General features: G+C 45.6%; 1 protein-coding gene across 4 annotated transcripts in view; it reads left to right on the forward strand.

Moving 5' to 3' along the window:
* Nucleotides 1–23,547, forward strand: part of STK31 (serine/threonine kinase 31) — a 182,190-nt gene that overhangs the window by 99,735 nt on the left and 58,908 nt on the right. For all 4 annotated transcript variants that reach the window (XM_056519806.1, XM_056519807.1, XM_056519804.1 and 1 more), the window contains exons 15-16: nt 2,962–3,093; nt 21,013–21,114. In XM_056519806.1, the coding sequence (XP_056375781.1) occupies nt 2,962–3,093; nt 21,013–21,114 (234 nt within the window). The remainder of the gene's footprint in view (nt 1–2,961; nt 3,094–21,012; nt 21,115–23,547) is intronic.

The raw sequence follows: 23,547 nt of genomic DNA on the forward strand, positions 1-23,547 counted from the left end.
ATATACAAAGATCATGGATGATAGAGTTGTAATCAGTCCAGATCCTGCTTTTCTACAAAAAGTGGTATCTGCCTTTCATATGTCTCAAGAAATGATTCTCCCCTCCTTCTGTGCCAACCCATCTAATGATACAGAAAGGTCTTTTCATAACTTAGATGTCAGGAGGTGTGTGTTGGAATACATTGATAGGACAGAAGATTTTAGGAAGTCAGATACTTTTTGTTCAGTCGGGCCTAGCAAGGGAAATAAAGCTGCTAGGGATTTCCTCTCTAGGTGGATCTGTCAGAGTATCTCTTCTGCCTATTTATCTGCAGGGCTTTTTCCTCCAGATAATAAAGCTCACTCCACTAGGGCTATAGCCTCCTCTTGGGCTGAAAGGAGAGGGGCCTCTATTGAGCAAATCTGTAAAGCGGCCACCTGGTCGTCGCCACACACTTTTTTTTGGCACTACAGGCTTAACTTACCTGATTTTTCTTTTTTCTTTTGGACATAAGGTCCTTCAGGCGGTAGTCTCATCCTAATTCTGGTACTCTGGTTTTCTCTCTGGTGGTGCTGTCGTGACTGGGCGGAAAGCCGGAAATTACTCACCGGTAATTCTGTTTCCTCATAGTCATGACAGCACCACGGCTTTCCCACCTCTTTATTTCTGTGCACTGTGCACTAGAAATCTATTTGTGGATGTATATACTTTGTTTTATGTAGAGGAAAATATGTAATTTTCTTCTACTATGATTTATATTTTATTAATTTACCTTAAGACTACATAGTGTCATTTATTGAGTAGTGCAGTTTATTGGTAGGAAGTCAATTTATTTTGAAGGCTCTTAATGGGTCTCGGTAATTCACTGAGGCTTGGTAGGGTTGTGCTTCCTTTTATGATCTAGGTTTACTTTCCCTGGGGGGGGGGGAGTCCATCTCTCTGGTGGTGCTGTCGTGACTATGAGGAAACAGAATTACCGGTGAGTAATTACCGGCTTTCCTGCCTATTCAAGACTCTGTGGGACATACTGCAAGAGATCGGTGGTGGGAGCCAGCTGTTAGTCACCTCCCGGGATCCTGCCGCAGTTGCCAAGACATAGATTGCAGCGGTCTTGGCAGTTATAACCCCACAGATGCTGTAGTCAGAACTTAAATCAACTGGTGCCAGAAAGTTAAACAAATTTGTAAATAACTTCTATAAAAAAATCTTAATCCTTCCAGTAATTATTAGCTGCTGAATACCACAGAGGAAATTATTTTCTTTTTGCAACACAGAGCTCTCTGCTGACATCACTAGTACTGTGCTCTCTGCTAACATCTCTGTCCATTTTAACCTCTTAAGGACCGAGCGTTTTTCCGTTTTTGCATTTTAGTTTTTTCCTCCTTGCCTTTAAATCATAACTCTTTCAATTTTGCACCAAAAAATCCATATGATGGCTTATTTTTTGCGCCACCAATTCTACTTTGTAATGACGTCAGTCATTTTACCCAAAAATCTACGGCGAAACGGAAAACAAAATCATTGTGAGACAAAATTGAAAAAGAAAAAAACGCTGTTTTGTAACTTTTGGGGGCTTCCGTTTCTACGTAGTACATTTTTCGGTAAACATGACACCTTCTCTTTATTCTGTAGGTCCATACGATTAAAATGATACCCTACTAATATAGGTTTGATTTTGTCGTACTTCTGGAAGAAATCATAACTACATGCAGGAAAATTAATACGTTTAAAATTGTCATCTTCTGACCCCTATAACTTTATTTTTGCGCGTATGGGGCGGTATGAAGGCTCATTTTTTGCGGCGTGATCTGACGTTTTTAATGGTACCATTTTTGCATTGATAGGACTTATTGACCAAAAATGCACTATTTTGGACTTTGGAATTTTTTTGCGCGTACGCCATTGACCGTGCGGTTTAATTAACGATATATTTTTATAATTGGGACATTTCCGCACGTGGCGATACCATTTATTTTTAATTACTCTGTGTTTTTGTTTTTTTTAATGGGAAAAGGGGGGTGATTCAAACTTTTAATAGGGAAGGGGTTAAATGATTTTTATTCACTTTTTTTTATTACTTTTTTTTTGCAGTGTTATAGCTCCCATAGGGACCTATAACACTGAACACATTATTTCGCCGCGGCTATCCCGAACACCCCAATGAGCTAACCGGCATACTTTCACTTTAGACGCGGCGTTCAACTTTGAACGCCGCGTCTAAAGGGTTAATAGCGCGCCGCACAGCGATCAATGCAGCGCGCTATTAGCCACGGGTCCCGGCCGTTGTTAGAGGTCGGGCCTGACCCGCTATGACGCGGGGCCACGCCGTGGCCCCTCGCTATATATCTGGAGCGGACACATGACGTTCCAGTACGTCATGTGTCCTTAAGGGGTTAAGAACTGTCCAGAGGAGGAGAAAATCCCCATAGCAAACATATGCTGATCTGGTCAGTTCCTAAAATGGTCAGAGATGTCAGCAGAGAGCACTGTGCTCGTGATTCAGCAAAAGAGCACTGTGTTCCAAAAATGAATTTCCTCTGTAGTATTCAGCAGCTAATAAGTACTGGAAGGATTAAGATTTTTTTTTATAGAAGTAATTTACAAATCTGTTTAACTTTCTTGTACCAGTTGATTAAAAAAAAAAAAATAAAGTTTTCCACTGGAGTACCCCTTTAACAAAACTTTAACCAAAAAAAAAAGTTTTCCACTGGAGTACCCCTTTAACAAAACTTTAACCAGTTGTGTTAAAAAAAAAAATACAGGTCAAACACTTCATCTCAAGGGTGTTTTCACACGTACAGTATCCTGCGCAGGATTTCAATGTAAACTAAATGACTGAGCACAGCTTCTAATCTGCAGTTACAAATCCTGCGCATCAAATCTGCGCAGGATACTTTACGTGTGAATAGACCCTTACATTTTAATTTCCCCCTGGTCGATATTTGTTGACTTCATGCCCTCTCTAATATATCACATTTCAGTTCAAAAAGAACATGTCTGAATGGATCAATAAAAATCCAAATGTGGATGATTTAATGACAGTCAAGAAGAGTATCAAGAGTTTGAAGGCACAGCTGAGGTGGAAACTGCTTGAGAGCAGTAGCATGGAAGAGGTATTTAAAAAATGTTTTTTTATTGAAACTTAAAGGGGTTATCCAGAAATTGAAAAACAGAACTCATTTTAGTTTCAGGTTGAGTAAGGTATTTCAACTTGGCTCCCTTCACTTTTATGGTACTGAGCTGCAGAACCACACCCAACCTGGAGACAGAGGGGGAGCGGTGCTTAAAAGAAATTAGCTCTGTTTTTCTATTCCTGGATAACCCCATTAAGCACCTAATTTTTCTTCTGTAAAGTGTACGTGTCATGTTAGAAGTTTTTATCAGTTTGGACATTCTCTGTGCTTGACAAATAGCATGGTAGTTTTTAGAGATGAGCGAAGTTACAGTGATTCGATTTGTCACAAACTTCTCGGCTCGGCGGTTGCTGATTTTAGCCTGCATAAATTAGTTCAGCTTTCAGGTGCTTCTGTGGGCTGGAAAATGTGCATACAGTCCTAAGAGAGAGTCTCCAGCCCACCGGAGCGCCTGAAAACTGAACCAATTTATGCAGGCTAAAGTCAGCAACTGCCAAGCCGCAAGATTCGTGACGAATCGAATCACTGGTAGCTTCGCTCATCTCTAGTAGTTTTATTGAACAGGTTACTATAAACATGGTGATAGCAATTGTGTTCTTTTTTTATTTCAATTAATAAAATCATTTATAGAATGCAGGAATCATTAGCAAGTGCTACGGTAGAAAATGCAGGTGTGATGAGGCGCTCTCCTCAGGATGGCTGGTCAGCCGTTCAATTAGATGAAGCCGCCCGATTTAGGGGTATAGTAAACTGTTTTATTATAAGATCAAAGATATCGGACAATGCGTTTCAAGGGGTGGAACTTCCTCTTCATCAGGGCCAGTGATTGGATACAAGGGAACAACGTCATTTTTATGCAAAAAAAAAAAAAAAACCCTGTGAAAATCACAATCTTCGGGGTTATATAAAAATTCATGGTTTCATACAAACAATAAATCATTATGAACATATTAGATATGAAATTTCAGATGTAGAACAGGATTGTAACTACAATAAAAACTACAAGAATCTCTAAAATGGTATATGTTATTTGTCCATTGATGGATTGTCGTTCAGATGTATTCACAACTTGTGACAAGGATGTGTCATGGACTGACCGTAAGTGACGGCAGTCTAAAAGTGCCACCGATCAGGCTTATCGCTGCAAAACCAAGTGGGCTCAACAGGGTATGGGAGACCATCTGTGAGAATCCAGGATCATTTTGGATTCATTGCCTTCAAACATTGCAACCGTATGGGTTAAATGAAGCGATCAAATTGATTCTATAAAAAGTCGCCCTCTCCGATACGCGCGTCTGATTGGAACATCAACTACTTACCTTCAGAGAACCATTTGGCTTTCCCCTTTTTTTTTCCTTCCGGCGCGGTGTGGCTTAGAGGAGGAGGTCCTCAGTTCTCCTGAGAAGGGAAAGAGATGCTGGGAGTGTTTATCACTCGAGGACCACACGGGGCCACGCTCTGCAATAAGCTATCGAAGATTTCAGAAGAGGTGTATAATCCATTGGAGATCATCAGAATATAGTCATACTATTAATAAGTCTTATATAGCATTTAATCCAATTGACTTTAATAAAGTCACCAACAGAAAACAATAGAAGTAGTTTTTGCAGTAATTTAGGTATGCAGTAAGAACAAGTAATACCCATATTTTAAACACTTTTATCAATAATTCCTTTTATCAAAAAATTATCCTGGATTCTCACAGATGGTCTCCCATACCCTGTTGAGCCCATTTGGTTCTGCAGCGATAAGCCTGATCGGCGGCACTTTTAGACTGCCGGCACGTTCGGTCAGTCCATGAGTTTTCCTTGTCGCAAGTTGTGAATACATCTGAACGACCATCCATCAATGGACAAATAACATATACCATTTTAGAGATTCTTATAGTTTTTATTGTACAGGGTGGGCCATTTATATGGATACACCTTAATAAAATGGGAATGGTTGGTGATATTAACTTCTTGTTTGTGGCACATTAGTATATGTGAGGGGGGAAACTTTTCAAGATGGGTGGTGACCATGGCGGCCATTTTGAAGTCGGCCATTTTGAATCCAACTTTTGTTTTTTCAATAGGAAGAGGGTCATGTGACACATCAAACTTATTGGGAATTTCACAAGAAAAACAATTATGTGCTTGTTTTTTTTTTTAACTGTTTTTATTGCGATGTAATTGCATAATAAAAGAATTATGTAAACAGAATAATCAAGCGTACAATTTGTCATTCGAATACACTCCGACCGGCACGTCGGGAAGCAAAATGTCAACTTATCAGGAGAATAGCAATTACAGTAGCAATGAACCACAATACTAACTGACATATAAAAAAACAACCACTTCGAGTGGGAACAAAATAACCTGGGAGGGGGAAGACAAAGACAAGACATGACTGACACTCAACACCAGACCGGTAGACATTGGCTGACTGACCGAAAAGAAGGGGGGAGAAGGAAAAGAGGAAGGGGAGGAAAACGAGGAAAGGGAGGGAGGGTGGAAGAAGAAGGGGGAGGAGGGGGAAAAAAAGGGGAAGAGAAGGAGAGGAAGATTACAGAGAGGAGCTAGATGTAAGCTGGTCCCTAGTGTCTAGAAATCTGGATATTGTGTAATGTGCATGAGGGGAGGCACACCAAGTAGCCCATATTTTATGAAATTTAGTGGGATTCTTACTATGTTTGTATACAAGATACTCATAGTTCACCGTGGTATTGACAAGAGCCTTCCATCCCGCTAGTGTGGGTGCCCTGGGGTCCATCCAGCGCAAAGCTATGTCCTTGCGGGCAAGAAACAGAACTTCCCTGAGAAACACTATCTCTGTAGGTGTCCACTGCTCCTCATCTAATAGGCCTAAAAGACAATGTTTAGGAAGTAAAGGGACGGGGCGTTGCATCAACATATTAATAAATTGTATCACTTCCGACCAGAAGGAGCTAATGAAGTTGCAGGACCACATCATATGCATGTAATCCGAGTCAAGAGCCCCACAACGGTGACAAGAGGAATCAGGCCCATCTGCTCCAGGTGGATCGGGGTGAGGTACGATTGGTGGAACATGTACAGCTGAACCAGACTATTATTTATAGAAGGAGAAACATATAGATGGGAGGTTAGAGCCTCATCCCATTCCTCCTCTGTCAGCTACACATGTCCTCCACCGCACCTCCACCGACAGTGGTTCAGTTAACATTTTGGCATCTAGCAAAGCAGTATACAGGGTGGAGATAAGACCCCTGGGGCCCTGAGTGGCAAATACTCCAATAATCGGGAAACGCGAGAATGGAGCACTGGGTCTGGGAAATTGCATATGGAAGGCGTGTCTGAGCTGGAGGTATCGGAAAAAGGACTGTCGGCGGACAGCCCTTTCGTCCTGAAAGTACTGGAAGTCCCTAAAAGAGTCACCGTCATGAACATCTCCAATAGAGATCACTCCATGGGATCTCCAAAATTGCGGGTCAATTTGGGCAGAAAAGTGCGGCAACGTGGGGTCATGCCATAGCTGCCGGTCCAAGACATTTTCATTATACACATACAGTCGTTTGGTCGAGTTCCAAAGTTTGAAAGCCAGCTTATGTAGCGGCAACCTTGTGCCCCCCCTGGCCAATCTTACCCTCCAGTACAGGCCACAAATGAGACATATATAAGTAATGGGCTAGGTGGTGCTCACTATTAGGGAGAGGGTGAGGAGAGACCCAGTGTCTAAGGTACCGGAGCTGCCCGGCCATATAGCCCCTTGGCTTCTGGGTAGTTGTAGGGTAGCCAACTTCAATTTGGATCTATTGCATCCCCATATAAATGAAGGAAAAAGGGAGTGAAGCTGTTTAAAGAAAGATACAGACACTGCAGATGAAGCATGTTCCAGCAAATAGAGGCATTTGGGGAGGATCACCATCTAGATAAGATTGATTCGTCCCGCCACGGTAGTGTGACCCAGACCATGAATTTGTCCCGAACATAGAGGAGCAAAGGCAGGATGTTCGTCTGATGGTCCTCTCCAAACCGCCTGTTTATCATAGTCCCCAAATACTTACACGGATCCACCACTTTCAGACCCAATAACTGGGGGCCCACTGGCAAATCTCTCAATGGCATGTATACCGATTTACCCCAGTTAGGGTACCCCTTCTCAGTGTGAAATATGGAGAAAGAGCACCATTAATAGACAAGCGCGCTCTCGGGGACCTGTAAAGGAGGGAAATCCATTTAATGAAGTTAGGGCCAAACACAAACCTTTCAAGGACTGCCAGCAGGAAAGGCCATTCAACGGAATCAAATGCCTTGGCCGTGTCTAGGGAGGCTAGAGCCCAGTCCCCTCCCCCCAGTAGCCCCAATCTGAGTAAGCACCTGCACCCTGCGGATGTTATTAGAGGTGGACCTGCCGGCATGAATCCAGACTGGTCAGTATGTATAATATCTAAAATAGTACGATTAAGATAGCAAGCATTTTGGTGAGGAGTTTATTATCTAAATTAAGAAGGGATATAGGTCTGTATGAAATGCATTCTAGGGGGTCTTTATCTGGTTTAAGAATAACTACAATGGAGGCATCATAAAACGAGTCAGGTAGGTCAGTAGCAGCAAAGGCAGCATTATACATGTTCAACAGCACTGGAGCCAGCTGCTCCTTGTACTTCTGGTAAACTTCTAGTGGGATGCCATCGGGGCCCGGCGACTTACCTCTCGCTAGGGCACCCAAGGCATCTTCAAGCTCCTCCACGTGAAGTCGGATTCTAAAGAGGATATACCGTCAGGAGTCAGTCTAGGGAAAACAATAGAGTCAAGATAGTCAGAAAGGTCCTGTGGGGAGTAGGTGGCCTGAGAGGTGTATAAATCAGAATAGAAAGAGACAAATCTGTCAGAGATTTGGGAGGTAGAAGACAACAGAGATCCATCAGCCGAGCGAATCTGTAAGACCGTCGGGGACATAGAATTTTGGTGAATAAGGTGGGCTAATAGTTTACTAGACTGATTCCCCAGCTCAAAGGCCACCTGTCGGTTAAAGAAAAGTTTACGGGCCTCTTTTTCCTGAAGACAGTGGAGGTACACTCCCAGCCTGTAGCCATAGGGACTTGTTACCGTCAGTCGGGTCAGATACGTATATCCTCTCCAGGTCAGCACAGCAATCCCCCAGCTCAGACTCCTCCCTCATCGCCTCTCGCTTAATGTAGGAATTGGCGGATTGCAAACATCCCCGTAGAAATGCCTTAGTCGTCTCCCACACCAGTAAACGATCACTTGTGTCCCTGTGGTCAGTGAAAAACATAGATAGCTGAACAGGGATACCGTCATGGGGGCCAAACAAAGACAACCGGTAGGGGTTCAGTCTCCAGCTGTTGACAGTAGGAGGGCCAGGAACCAGTAATGTCAATAACAGGGGGGAGTGGTCAGAAACCTCTCGGGTCACATAAGCAATAGCCTGCACAAGAGGGAGTACGGACAGACTCCCAAAGATCATATCTATGCGGGAGAGGGAGTTATTACTGGCAGCCTGGCACGAATATGTGCGTGCACTGGGGTACATATGTCTAAAGATGTCCCTCCATCCCAGTTCCTGAGTTAAAGCATGCAACGGAGTAAATGAGGGAGAGGCGACCTCACCATCTCCTCGCCTATCCATAGCCAGATCCAGCACATTATTAAAGTCACCCATGCAAATAACTTTAGCCCCAGGGAAGGAAGCAGCAAAAACCGCGGCCTGATGTAAAACCGACTGAGCGCCATGGGGAGGGATATATATGCCCAAGAGATTGTAAGGTAAATTATCGATGAGGGAGGAGATGAACACAAATCTACCCTCGGGGTCAATCTCAGTGTGTCTCACCTCCCACCTCAGGGACTTGTGTATCATGAAGGAGACCCCCCTGAAATGTTAAGTGTGGCATGAATGCAATGTCCATTGCACCCACGGGCGGGATAGCCAACGGGCATCAGAGGCAATCAGGTGCGTCTCCTGTAAACAATGGTTGGTACTTACGAATAGTTGCATAGACCAGAGAACGCTTACGTGGGCAGCCAAGACCCCTCACGTTCCACGATAGGCATCTAACCGTCACCATAGGAGAGATGTGGATCTGAGATCAAAGAAACAGCGAGTAGAAACAGATGGAGTGAAGACAAGGAGCCAAAGCAAGGGGATAAGGAGGGAATGGAGAAAAAGTGGAAAAGAAGAGCGGGGAAGGAAAGCACAGAAATACGGACAGTCAGACCAGAACCTACATACAACTGGACAAACAGCAAACAAGACAAAGACAAAACAAAGGAACATAAAACAAATGCAGTATGGAGAAGGCCAAGTAGCAATGTACAATACGGGGGGGGGGGGGGGGGGGGGGGGAATCAGTGTTAATAAAAGTAAGAATACTTGGCATCCCACGCAAGTCTATCGGGTATTAAGGGTGATGCCGTCAAAGGATCGAGAACCCAATAACATAAAGAGGGCATAACCGTATATGGGGTCAGACAGCACCGAGTCCAGCAGATATGCAGAGGACGGGGAACAAGGCACAGCGGAGAGCTCCGATTGGTCAGGGACATCGCCAGCCCAGGCCATGGAGCTCTCAGTATTCGACCACGACTTGTGTATAAAAAACAAGTTAAACAGTGCAATCAGGGGTGTCCAGGGGATGAGGAGCACAGGTCCCGGTGGGTGGAAGTCCAATATGGGGCACTTTGCCGCTGGCGTGGAGATTGGTGAAGTCCATGGGGCCAGGGAGAACAGGAGAGGCCAGGGTAGCAGATGCAATAGTCCTCAAAGTCACTGGAAAAAATGCGCAGCTGGGAGATTGTTCCATGGGTCACGGAGTTCAGACAGGGTCAGAATGTGGGGAATAGCACCACTGGAATGGGGGAAGGAAGGGACATGGACAGGGGTGAAGTGGAATGGATGCAGGGTCCCATCGGGAAACGGTACTCGCAGTCCTGGGCAGGTTCCTGTTAAACGTAGGTCACCGGAGGGTTCAGACATCTCAAAGGCCGGCAGGGCCCAGCCGGGCCAGGAACGAATAACAAGCCTCAGTGTCTAGCATTGCGCTTCCGCGAGGCCCACTCCTCAGCCTCCTGCGGGGAGAGAAAGAAGATGGCCCTCTCACCGTCCACCACCCGCAACCGAGCCGGGTACACCATGGAGTAGGGGACCGCCATTTCCCTCAACTTGCGCTTTACAGCTTGAAAGGTAGCTCGCTTCTTTTGGAGATCTGGGGAGAAGTTGGGAAAGATGGACACCGGGGAGCCATTGAAGGTGAGTTCAGGCAGGCGACGCAGCAGTCGCAAGGCAATATACCAATTATTGCAGTTAAGCATTCTGGCCAGCAGCGGTCTCGGAGGGGACCCAGGTGGGAGAGGGCGAGTCGGCACACGTTGAGCCCGTTCTACAGCAAAGGTCGTGGTGAAGGGAGCGTCCGGCCGGAGCTCCCGAAGCCATTTCTCCATAAAAGAGCCGGGATCTTGGCCCTTCAAGCGTTCTGGTAGGCCTACAATACGAAGATTGTTCCTTCTCAGCCGATTCTCCAAGTCGTCAACCTTCTCCCGCCACTGTGACGCAGTGCGCTCCAGGTCAGTAATAGTAGCAGGTAAGGGTGCCACAGAGTCCTCCACAGAAGAGATGCGGTCTTCAGCCTGTCTCACCCGGTCTCGGAGGTTGTGGAGTTCTTGCCGTAACAGGCCTATGTCAACCTTCACCTCCTCTAACATACCCGTGAGGGAGGTTTTACACGTGATAGCCACCAATAGTTGTGCAGAGACGTCTCTAAGAGTCCGCTCTCCCGATGTAGCAGAGAAGGCAGAGAGTGCAGGAGAGCCGGAGCCAGCCGCTGCGCCATTAAGAGCAGCAGGAGAGGAATCTGCGCCATCTTGGTCCGGGCCGCGTGCGAAGCTTTGCAACTTCGCTGCAGCAGCTGCACCACTTTTGGCTGGCATAATGGAGCCCAGCGATCCACTGCGGTTCCAGAGCCTCTGGGGTAGGATTCTAGGGTCCAGGATGGAGGCAGGATGCTAGGAAACACGGGTTCAATGCTGAGCTCCTACAGCATGCGTCCGCTCAGCACAGCGTCCAGGCCACGCCCCCCTATGTGCTTGGTTTTAACGCAACTTTATTCTTTCATGAGTTATTTACAAGTTTCTGACCACTTATAAAATGTGTTCAATGTGCTGCCCATTGTGTTGGATTGTCAATGCAACACTCTTCACACACTGATAGCAACACCGCAGGAGAAATGCTATCCCAGGCTTCCAGTATCAGTAGTTTCAGGTGCTGCAGAATGGGCAAAACAAAAAACAGGACCCTCAGTTTACGCAGAAGATTTTGTTCGGCGCTTAGGCAAACTTTTATGTGAATGGTGAAGTTAAAGGGTACCTTTCATCAAAAAAACTTTTGATATATTATAGATTAATGTATGCAGAATAACTTTCCAATAGCATGTTATTAAAAAATAGGCTTCTTTCTATTAAATTTTCCACTTTGAAAAAATGACCTCTAGTGGTCTCCCTACCAGTCCTTTTTTTCAGACATGCAGGAGTCCTAAATCTCAGACTGCATCTGGAACACTGACAAACTCACCACTGCTCACTGCCAGGGAGCAGTGTTGAGCTTGTCTGTGTCCTGGCTGCAGTCTGAGATTTAGGACTCCAGCATGAGTCTGAAATCTATAAAAAAGGACTGGTAGGGAGACCCCTAGAGGTCATTTTTTCAAAGTGGAAAATTAAATAGAAAGAAGCCTATTTTTTTTAAAAAACATGCTATTGGAAAGTTATTCTGCATACATTAATCTATAATATATCAAAAGTTTTTTTGATGAAAGGTACCCTTTAACAAACAAAACCACCGCTATTGGTCTGACACTAACCCACATTGGATAGATCCCTCCAAGACTGTTGGAACACAAAAATTGATGGTATGGTGTGGTATATGGGGTACAAAGATAGTGGGGCCATTCTTCATCAATGGAAACCTCAAGGCCACTGGATATGCGAAATTGCTACATGATGATGTGTTTCCCTCTTTATGCACTGAAGCTGGCACGTTCCCTGAGTTTTCTCGGTCGCTCTTCATTGGGGGACACCTAACTGATGGGTATATGCTCTTGCCACTAGGAGGCGCTGACACTAGGAAAAAGAAAAGTAGTCTCCTCCCTGGCAGGATATACCCGCCCTCCTGCAGTGAGGTAACCGGTTTTATCTAGTGTCAGCTAGGAGGTGGACACGGTCTGGTTCTCTCCAGACCTGGTCTTATTATTTTCTAGTATGGGCTGTTTAGTTAGATTTTTGCTCCCTTTTATTTCCCTTTTTCAGGTGGGGCGACAGTGACTGCTCATCTCCGGCCTCTCCCCCCCCCCCCTACTCTAAAACAGGGGACTCGGTCCTTTATTGGGGTTGTTATGTGTGGGGGCTTTGTTTCTCTGTACACTGAGGGCAACCCCCGGCCCCTTGCAGCGGCTCCCTAGAGCGATTGTAGGGGGATTATGGCTACTGCTCGCTGGGTGCGGGGGTCAGGCGGCACAGAGCTCCGGCTTCCTTCTCCCATAGCCCGCACCTGATCTGTACCTGTCTAATGGCGGTGTGAGGTGAAAGAATTTTTCACCTCACAGCGGCGGGCACTTCCCGCGGCCGTTTCTCCTTCTCTTCAGCGGAGTTTAGCTCCGCCCCTTCATCGGGCGGGTTGGCGGCGCTCTATAGCAGAGCGGCTCCGCCGACCTCCATGAGCTGCGGCCCTGCGGGAACCCCCCGCCACCTGGCCCGTTCCCCTACTTAACCCTTGAGCAGTGTGGCGGTTTAGCAGGCGTTTCAAGCGCGCTGCTCCGCCGTCGCTGCTCTGGGGGCTGCCGCATGACGGAGTGTCTGTGAGACACCTACCCGTCTCACACTCTTCAGTTAAAAGAAATAATAAAATTTTTTTACCTCTTGCCAGGGGTTCTTGCTCCCCCTAGTGGAAATCTCACGCAACTACAGCCTTAGTTGGCCATGTGTGAGTTACTTTTTATTTTAACATGCAGCCTTGGAGAGGGAGTTTGGCGCTCTCTTGTGGACGAATTTTGGGATTGCACCTTAAATTCTCTTACGGACTAGGCCGGTCGGCGAATTTTTGCAGTCCTGGAGTCTGCATTCAGGGCTGTTTTCCTTTTTCAGTCACCCTAGATGGAGACCTTTATATACGCTTTCCATGAGCTCCTTATGGTATCCCTCTGGCGCCCCTGTTTCTGCATTGTTGCCCACCGTCGGGGTGCAGATTGCACCGCCGTAGCAGGTTGTAATACCAGGGATGCGTGGTCCCTTAAAAACTATCTGGGATATATCCAAAATGTCTGTTCCCTCCTAACCTTGTAAAGGGGCATTCCTGACGGACACTCCGGTCGCCTTGGGGTTTTCTTATCTGTCATGTCTGCCGGCCACCCATCCTGGGGTTTCTTAGCATACTATATGCTGCCTTCTCCACAGGCTATGCATCTAGTGCTCCGGAGCCTCTCATCCAGTGCTAGGTTTCCGGGGAAATATCCCTGTGTGGACAGGGTTTACAACCTCGTATCTCCGTGCCAAATAGTCGCCTCGCCTGTCTCTCCTCTCCCAGCCGCCACCTTATCGTCTGGCTCTCCGGTACCTCTCTGCTGGTGCGAGGTGTCCGAAGGCAGAACCTTTCTCTACTAGGGAACCATACCAGTCAGTCAGACAGGGGTCGCATTGGTTTCCTCTGCCACCTGGCATCCACCCATCTCACATCACTCGATATAGGTATCCACGTTTAGAGTTCCGGTACCTCACTGTTGTGCGAGGTGTCCGATGACATGTCTCCTTCCTGCTCCGGACCTATACCAGTAAGCCGGACAGTGCTCTGCATGGTTTCCTCTGCCTTTTGTTACACTACTCCCGTCTGTTGGGTTTGTGGCTGCAGTTCCGATACCCCACTCCTGGGTGCTGTATATGGAGAACTGACCCGATGTGCCTTCAGGACCCACACCAGTAAGCCAGACAGTGGTCTGCATGGTTTCCTCTGCCTTGTCCCACGACTCACGGTGGTTGTGTCTGTGGCTGCAGTTCCGATACCCCACTGCTGGGTGCGGTATATGGAGAACTTACCCGATGTGTCTTCAGGACCCATACCAGTAAGCCAGACAGTGGTCTGCATGGTTTCCTTTGCCGTCTGTCACCTGTTTTACTGCTGATGTATCTGTGACTGCAGTTCCGATACCCCACTGCTGGGTGCGGTATGTGGAGAACTGCCCTGATGTGCCTTAAGGACCCTAAGGCTCGCTGTCTCCTATGGACCCATTCCAGTAAGCCAGACAGTAGTCTGCATGGTTTCCTACATTGCCTGTCACGCAATTCACTGCTGATGTATCTATGACTGGAGTTCCGGTTCCTCACTGCTGAGCGAGTTGCCGATGTTATGAATAGTTGTCTTCTGTGGATCCATGCCTGTAAGCCAGACAGAGGTCTGCATGGTTGTCTACACCATCTGTCATACTTCAAACGGCTGCTGTGTCCGCGTCTGGAGTTCCAGTCCCTCACTACTGGGCAAGGTACCGATGGGATGCATGGCTGTCTTCTGTGTGTCCATGCCAGTAAGCCAGCCAGTGGTCTGCATGGTTGCCTACACCGCCTGTCATACCTCATAGGGCTGATGTATCTGCGCCTGGGGTTCCGGTTCCTCATTACTGAGCGAGGTGCCAATGGTATGCATAGTTGTCTTCTGTGGAGCCATGTCAGCGAGCCAGACAGTGTCTGCATGGGGGCCTACTCCGTCTGTCATACTTCCAGCGAATGCTGTATGTGCGGCTTGAGTTCTGGTACCTCACTCCTGGGTGAGGTGCCGATGGGATGCATCGTTGTCTACTTTGGATACCGGTCGGCATGGTTATCTACACCGCCTGTCCTACATCAAACAGCTGGTATATCTGCTTCGGCGGCCGGAGTTCTGGTACCTCACTATTGAGCGAGGTGCCAATGTGTGACTTGTCTACATGGTCCTATACCTGTAAGCCAGGTAGTGGTCTGCAGGGTTTCCTGCACCACCTGTTACACATCACTTGGCTGGTGTCCCTGCGACTGGACTTCCGGTACCTCATTATTGTACAGGGTTTCAGATGGAATCACTCGCTGTCCCCTAGGGACCCATGCCGGTAAGCCAGACAGTTGTCTGCATATCTTCTTCTGCCGGCTGTCACACGGCAGCTGTTTTTGCGGCTGGAGTTCCAGTACCCTACTGTTTGGTGTGGTATTTTGGCCCTGACCCAGCGTGTCTCACGGACACTCTACTGGATGTCAGGGATGCTTTCCATGGTCCCTCTGGTTCCATCTCTCTCTCTGGGGGCGGGGTTTCTTGGCCTCCCCGCCTTTCCACCTTCGGGTCATCTATCAGGCATTGTCACCCCTTGGAAGATAGTTCACCACTGCCATGGTAGTTTACATGTGAGTCGCTCAGAGTTGCCTCATGTGTCTTGTACAATGCACTACATACTGGTTTACGGGGTTGCCTGCTTGGCCAGGTCCCTCTCTGCATGCCTGCTACTCTGTCTAAAGGCTGATATCTCTCTCCACTGTGTGTTTCCGTGTGCGGGACCTGACGTGGCCATTGTCTCCTTGCCACATGGCCAGACTGTGTCTGCTTGGTGTTCTAATCCACCTGGTCACCTTCCCCATTCAGCTGCTACTGCAGCTGTAGCCCGGTGTCTCTCTTCCAGGTGCAGTCCCGCAGAGTGTGTGCATGTGGATTCTGGGGACCTTTTTCTTCCTTTTACTGCAACAGTAGCATCGCTCTGTTTTCCTTTCTTGGGTAGCACTGTTGGTCTGCTGGGGCATGGTTCCGAGGGCGGTTGTGCACCGCTGTTCTGACATGGGGCAAGCTGGGGCGCCTGTCGGTTCAGCCCCTCCCTGTTCTTCCGGGTGTTCCTTCCGGGGTCCCTGTTCAGAGTGACTCAGGTGCCTACTGGTCACTGTCTGGACTGGCTCTCAACACGTCTTGTATTGGTTGCCCAGCTTCAGTGTGCGGGGTTCTGATCCCTCTTGGGTCGCAAGGTGGCTCCTCCATGCAGCGAGGGTTGCCGCTGGAGCCTGGGGGCTTCGTCCACCCAGTCTTTGCATTTCCCTGCTCCTCCTGCGCCTAGCACGCTTGCCAATCCCCCTTTCACAAGAAGTGCGGGGATCAGGGTGCTTGTCGTAGGTTTGTTTTTTGGTTGTCGTTTTGACCACCCTTGTTTTTCCCTCCTTTGGGGGGACTATTTTGTTTTTTGCTGAAGTACATTCCACAGTGTTTTCCTGCCTAGGCCTGTGTGCTTCTGTCCACTTTCACAGCCTAGTGCTCTCCCTAATAGGGGCGTGTCCTTCTTACCCTTTGGTCTGTGTCGGTCGTACTGCATTTACACCACAGTCTTCTGGAGTACTCCTTCCTATGCCCAGACCCTGGGAGTTTAAACTGGGTTCTCCTTTGTTCTCCCTCCATTCCCGTTCTGTTGGGATGTTCTTAAGGCTGCTCTGGTCTACCCGGACAATTGTGATCTATCACTGTTGGTCCCCTTGTTTGGGACTCTGTCCTTCGATGCTGCGGTGTGCCTTATTTGCAGGCGGCTTTCCGATTCCTTGAGCCTTGGCGATGGTCCAGGTCTTGGACATTTGTAGCGGCTCGGGCCCTGACTCCTCCGCGATCCTTTCGTCGGGGTGGTATTTCTGTTCTGCGCTCCTTCATTTCCTTCTGGCAGTTTTTTCGCCAGGAGAGTTTTTTTGCGGACATTTGTTCCCCCCCTTTTTTTTTTTTTTTTACTGTGTTTTCTTGTCTCTCTATATGACCCGCGTGCCTTGAGTCTCTACAGAGGACGGACTTTCCCTTTGCTTCCTGGTACATCTCCTTGGATGGGAGATCTTCCGGGGCTCATTTTCTGGGCCTGGGTTGTCTCCGACCTGGGGGCTCATCCGCTGGCCTTGCGGATATGTGAGTTCAGTCTGGGGCTGTCTCCTTTTCGCTGGTGGTTGTTTTTTTCCCACACTAGGGGACTTTCTTGGTACATCCCATCAGTTAGGTGTCCCCCAATGAAGAGCGACCGAGAAAAGGAGATTTTTTTTTGTACTCTCCGTAAAATCTCTTTCTCGTAGCCTTCATTGGGGGACACCGCACCCACCCATTTCTTCTTCGTTCTGTTTCTTGGGTTCTCCGGGATTCCTTTCTAGGGTCCTTCGGACGTAATTCCTCGTTGGCTTCTCCTACTGCTTTGTGACCAAACTGGTTACCTTACTGCAGGAGGGCGCGTATATCCTGCCAGGGAGGAGCCGACTTCTTTTTCCTAGTGTCAGCACCTCCTAGTGGCAAGAGCATATACCCATCAGTTAGGTGTCCTCCAATGAAAGATTTTACGGTGAGTACAAAAAAATCTCCTTTTTCCAGAAAGATGGTGCACCACCACATTATGGGTGTTAGGTCCGTGCATTCCTAGATGAACAGTTTCCTGGAAAGTGGATTGGTCCCCAAGGTCTCCCGATCTGACCTCCTTAGACTTTTATCTGTTGGGTCATCTGAAGGCAATGGTCTAGGCTGTGAAGATACGAGATGTGCAGCACCTGAAACTACGGATACTGGAAGCCTGTGCTAGCATTTCTCCTGCGGTGTTGCTATCAGTGTGTGGGAGAAGAGGGTTGCATTGACAATCCAACACAATGGGCAGCACATTGAACACATTTTATAAGTGGTCAGAAACTTGTAAATAACTCATGAAAGAATAAAGTTACGTTAAAACCAAGCACATAATTGTTTTTCTTGTGAAATTCCCAATAAGTTTGATGTGTCACATGACCCTCTTCCTATTGAAAAAACAAAAGTTGGATTCAAAATGTCCGACTTCAAAATGGTCACCAACCATCTTGAAAAGTTTCCCCCCTCACATATACTAATGTGCCACAAACAGGAAGTTAATATCACCAACCATTCCCATTTTATTGAGGTGTACCCATATAAATGGCCCACCCTGTCATTACAATCCTGTTTTATATCTGATATTTTATATCGAATATGTTCATAATGATTTATTGTTTGTATGAAAGCAAGAATTTTTATATAACCCCGAAGATTGTGATTTTCTTTTTTTGTATATAAATTACATTGTTCCCTTGTATCCAATCACTGGACCTGATGAAGAGGGGGTCCCGTCCCTTCAAACGCGTTGTCCAATGTCTATGATCTTATAATAAAACCGTTTACTATACCCCTAAACCGGGTCAGTTTCATCTGATTGAACGGCTGACCAGCCATCCCGAGGAGAGCACCTCATCGCACCTGCATTTTCTACTGTAGCTCTTGCTACTGATTCCTGCATTCACGAGACTGTCCTGGAAGCCTGGAAGAGGTGTCAGCAGCACGCTTGGAATTTCAACTACGGCTTTGGCCGTAAGCGCTACATGGTGTTGTGCTCAAAGTACAACACCCCAAGGTAAGCAAGATTATTCTCTTATGCCAGCTACACTGTTGCTAGGAGTAACTGCACATTGCTGCGCTTTTTATTTGTTTCCTTTTTTTCATATCCTGCATTAAAATAATTCATAGGGAAAGGGTCATTTAGTTTTTTACTTTACTTTTTATGGCTAATATTTTTAATTTCTGATAAAAATACTTTTCCGTGTTGTACACATCAGCTTTACACACACAGGCGGCCTATTTGACTTTGCTTCTGGTGACAATGCACCATGCCAGTGGAGTACAGCAGGAGCCCCCTCCTTTTGTCAGTTACCTAGATGCTGTGGTCACTATTGGCAGGCATATGAGCTGGTTCTGATCCTGGCCATTGAGGCAGGAACATGGCTGTGTATGAAAGCCGGCAGTTAAACATGTGTCAGACTTGTAAATCACTTCTATTTAAAAATCTTAAATAAATCCTTCCAGTACTAATCAGCTGCTGTATGCTCCAGATGAAGTTGTGTAGTTCTTTCCTATCTGACAGTGCTCTCTGCTTACACCTCTGTCCATGTCAGTAACTGTGCGGAACAGGAGAGATTTGCTATAGGGATTTTCTGCTGCTCTGGACTGTTCCTGACATAGGGGTGGCAGCAGAGTGCACTGTAATCAAACTGGAAAGAACTATACAACTTCCCCTGGTGCATACAGCAGCTGATAAGTACTGAAAGGGTTAAGATTTAAATAGAAGTAATTTACAAATTTGTATAACTTTCTGACAGCAGTTTACTCTGGAGTGCCCCTTTAACCCCTTAAGGACCATAGTTTTTTTCATTTGTGCACTTTTGTTTTTTCTCATCTCACCTCACCTTCTAAAAATCATAAAGCTTTCAATTTTCCACCTACAGACCCATATGAGGGCTTGTTTTTTGCACCACCAATTTTACTTTGTAATTACATCAATCAATTCACCACAAAATCTACGGTGAACCCCAAAAATATCTTTGTCGGGAAAAATTAAAAAAAATATGCTATTTTTTGTTACTTTTGGGGTTTCCAAATCTACGCAGTGCACTTTTTGGTAAAAATGTCACCTTATCTTTATTCTGTAGGTCCATACAATTCAAATGATACCCAACATTTATATATAGGTTTTATTTTGTTTTACTTCTTGACCGTGCAGTTTAAGGTTATATTTTTATAGTTTGGACATTTACGCACTTGGCGGTACATTGATCAGTGTTAACGATGCTCTCCTGCTCCAGCATGCTATGGCTGACTGGAGCATCGAGGCACCGATTGGACAGCGAGGAGGCAGGTAAAAGCCCTCCTGCCTTCCCCTCAGCTGGTTGGGACAGCCTGCTGGGATAACTTTTCTCTAGTTTTAGATGCTGTGATCAACTTTGATCGCGGCATCTTAAGGGTTAAATGGACACTGTCAGATTCAAAAACTTTTTATATGCTATACATCTTGGCAATACGTTAATCCTTCTAATATACTTCATAAGAAAATATTTTATTTCCTTTTTATAGAAATCATGTCTTATAAAATCATGGCTTTGTCTAAGCTGAAGCACAGGCATATATATACATAGTTAAGTAAGTGAGGGTGGGCTAGCACTCCTCTGTGCTCTCTCCTGTCTGATAGTACTCCTCTGTGCTCTCTCCTGTTTGATAGTACTCCTCTGTGCTCTCTACTGTCTGATAGCACTCCTCTGTGCTCTCTCCTGTCTGATAGGACTCCTCTGTGCTCTCTCCTGTCTGATAGGACTCCTCTGTGCTCTCTACTGTCTGATAGCACTCCTCTGTGCTCTCTCCTGTCTGATAGCACTCCTCTGTGCTCTCTCCTGTCTGATAGCACTTCTCTGTGCTCTCTCCTGTCCTATCAGACACAGACGAGTTCTAGCCCACCCTCACTTACTGGACTTTGTATATGTCTGTGCTTCACCTTGGACAAAGCCATGATTTTATAAGCCATAATTTCTATAAAAAGGAAATAAAATTATTCTTATGAAGTATATTAGCAAAGTTAATGTTTTGCAAGATGTACAAAATATCAAAAGTTTTTGTATCTGACAGTGCCCGATTAATACCAGACATTAGCTTGATCAGCAATGTCTGGCATTAGCCGTGGGTCCTGGTTGCTGATAACAACTGGGACCCACCGAGTATAACGCGCGCTCAGCTCCTAAGCGTGTTTCATATAACAGAAGCGGGCAATGGATGTAAATATACGTTTAATCACCTTAAAGGGTTAACTGCCTTCCTGCTACACTGTACATGTATAGCACAAGGCCAGAATGGGGATAGGACAGTGGTAAAACAAACCGAAAATTTGCCTTACCAGTCATCTGCTACCACAAAACAATAGTCCCCTCCCCAATAAAAAGAATTCCAGTCCTTTTTTAAGTTAATCTTGTTTGATTTTTTCTTTTGTTGCAGTTGGTATTCTGTTTTGTTTGAAATGGCTACTTTATCTATAGTAATAAAATATTAATATAATTAACGTCCTATCTACCTGACAATGTTTTAACTGTTTTGCAGTCTGATGAATACAATGCTACAGCTCACAGTGAAGTAAAACATGAAATTGCAACCATAAGGAACAAGATATTCTGTGAGATACAACAAGAACAAGAGGAATATGTGAGTTTCAGTATTTATCTAAACAATTGGCTTAGAAATGTTCCCAGTATAACCTAAAAACCAGTGACCCATTAAAATACGCATTCTTAAAATTGATTAGTTATAACAAGTGAAAACTTGAGAAGCTCCTAAAGACTTGTCCTGGAATCTAAGAAGGTATATACCTGGTCTTGTTAATATGTAATGACCTTTGTTTATTATTCTATGTACTTATATTTTTCTTTACTGTCTGTTTTAAAGAATATTTAATATTCTTTTTTAATATCGGTTTTAAAGAAAAATTCTTTAATTAACAAACAGTTGAAAGGTATATATTTACCATGCTCCCTGGTGCTCCACTTCTGACTCCATGCTGATATGGCCGATAGCTTTCTCCCTGCTGTGTCTCTGCGGTATACGCTATGCTGGTGTTGCTGCAACATTGCGCCGTCATTTGCCTCTGTATGCAGGTGTGGTTTGTAACATAGTGACAGTCTCAACAGTGTGTGTCCTGGCATCACAGGCTACTATTTCCAGCATGGAGATGGCTAGTTTTTTTTGCAGAGTACACATAATCTAGAACCTAATTTTTTGCAGGGAAAGAGCGGTTTGGGGCTTGTTTTTATTGCTCTTACATTGTGTTACTTTAAAATTACGACAATACCAAATTACTTTTTTCTTTTAGTATTTTTGCACAGTAAAAACACTTTTAACCCCTTAACAACCCCTTAAAGGAGTTAAAGTTTCCCTGTGCCCGGGCTGCAGAAACTAACAAAACAAACTTTAACTCACCTTCCTATGTTCCCCTGTTGCGCTGGTATCGGCGTCCCGTTCCTCCGGCACTGCCCTGCTCCCTGCTTCTTACGCTCGAAACGTCACACCGTAGTCACCGTATCGCCGGCCGCAACAATGTCCCTCTTTGTCCAGTGATAGGCTGAGCCGGCCCGGGCTCCGTACATGACTGTGCGCTCAGGCTATCACCGGCCGAGGCGGGACATAGGCTGGAGCCGTCGATATGCTGACTGCAGTGTGATGTTCTGAGGATAATATCCTCTCTCTTCCCCTTCCCTCTCCCTTGTCACATGGTTTAGACTGGAGTGTACTATGTCCATAGTATAGGGTGCAAGTCCTCAAGAAATCCATTTATTTTGAGCCCACAGAAAAACATATAAGTGTGCATATAAAATTAATTGATGTGGTACTTTGCATTGGTGTTCAGTGTGCCTGGAAATCTCTGTCCTCCTCTGCAAATTGCTGACTCCTGTCTCCTTAAGCTGCCACTGCTGAGTTCATTGAGGCACAGAGCAGAGTAGGGAAATACTGATTAGAATAGAAGACCAGGGTCTGATAAGGCTGCGTTCACAATTTCTCTATCTGACTTGAGTACGCGATTTTATAACTTAAAATCGTATGAAATCATGTATAAAGTCGGATCCATTGTCCTCCATTAAAAAAAATCGAATCCATTGCACACATCCGATTTGATCCGCATCCGATTTCACACGACTTTGTTCGGGTCTGAAATCTGGTTTGACCGCTATTTCATCTCTGAGACCAGTATACGGAGGGTTAAATTTAATTTCCAATTTCCAATAGATCACTTTAAGGGTGATCCAGTATTACCCTATATTTCCCATATACCAAAAAGTAGGTCTTTTTCCCACTCTATATATTAATTTGTTTGTGGTGCACATCTGTGCTACCTGATAAATTAGGACAAGCTATGGTTGCAGTCCAATAGCTATATCAGTACGGGAATTAGACCTTATTTAAAACCTAACACCATGCCCCCCCCCCCCCCCCAACATGTTTCATATGTTCATATCATAAGCCCATCACCTCTTGACAAAGCCACGTCTAGTGGTGAAACATGTTGGGGGGGGGGGGGGGGGGGGCATGGTGTTAGGTTTTAAATATGGTCTAATTCCCGTACTGATATAGCTATTGGACTGCAACCATACCTTGTCCTAATTAATCAGGTAGCACAGATGTGCGCCACAAACAAATGAATATATACAGTGGGAAAAATACCTACTTTTTAAACTCACTTTTTGGTGTGGAATAAACTACATAGATATGCAATTTTAATTGATATATGGGAAATATAGCGTAATACTGGATCACCCTTAAAGTGATCTATTGGAAATGACCACTATTTCAGACCCGAACAAATATTGTGTGAAATCGGATGCGGATCAAATCGGATGTGTGTAATGGATCCGATCTTTTAATGGAGGTCGATGGATCCGACTTTAAAAACAATTTCATACGATTTTAAGTTATCAAATCGTGTACTTAAGTTGGATGGAGAAATCGTGATGTGAATGCAGCCTAACAGAATAAAAAAGATAAAGACCTCAAGTTACCATTTTTGAATAAGCTAAATTTTTTTTAAAAGAGTATATTAGGAAAATGCTTATTTTTAATGCAGTATTACATTTAAAATACTTTTTC

This window comes from Hyla sarda, chromosome 5, assembly GCF_029499605.1.
Source record: "Hyla sarda isolate aHylSar1 chromosome 5, aHylSar1.hap1, whole genome shotgun sequence".
Lineage (NCBI taxonomy): Eukaryota > Metazoa > Chordata > Amphibia > Anura > Hylidae > Hyla > Hyla sarda.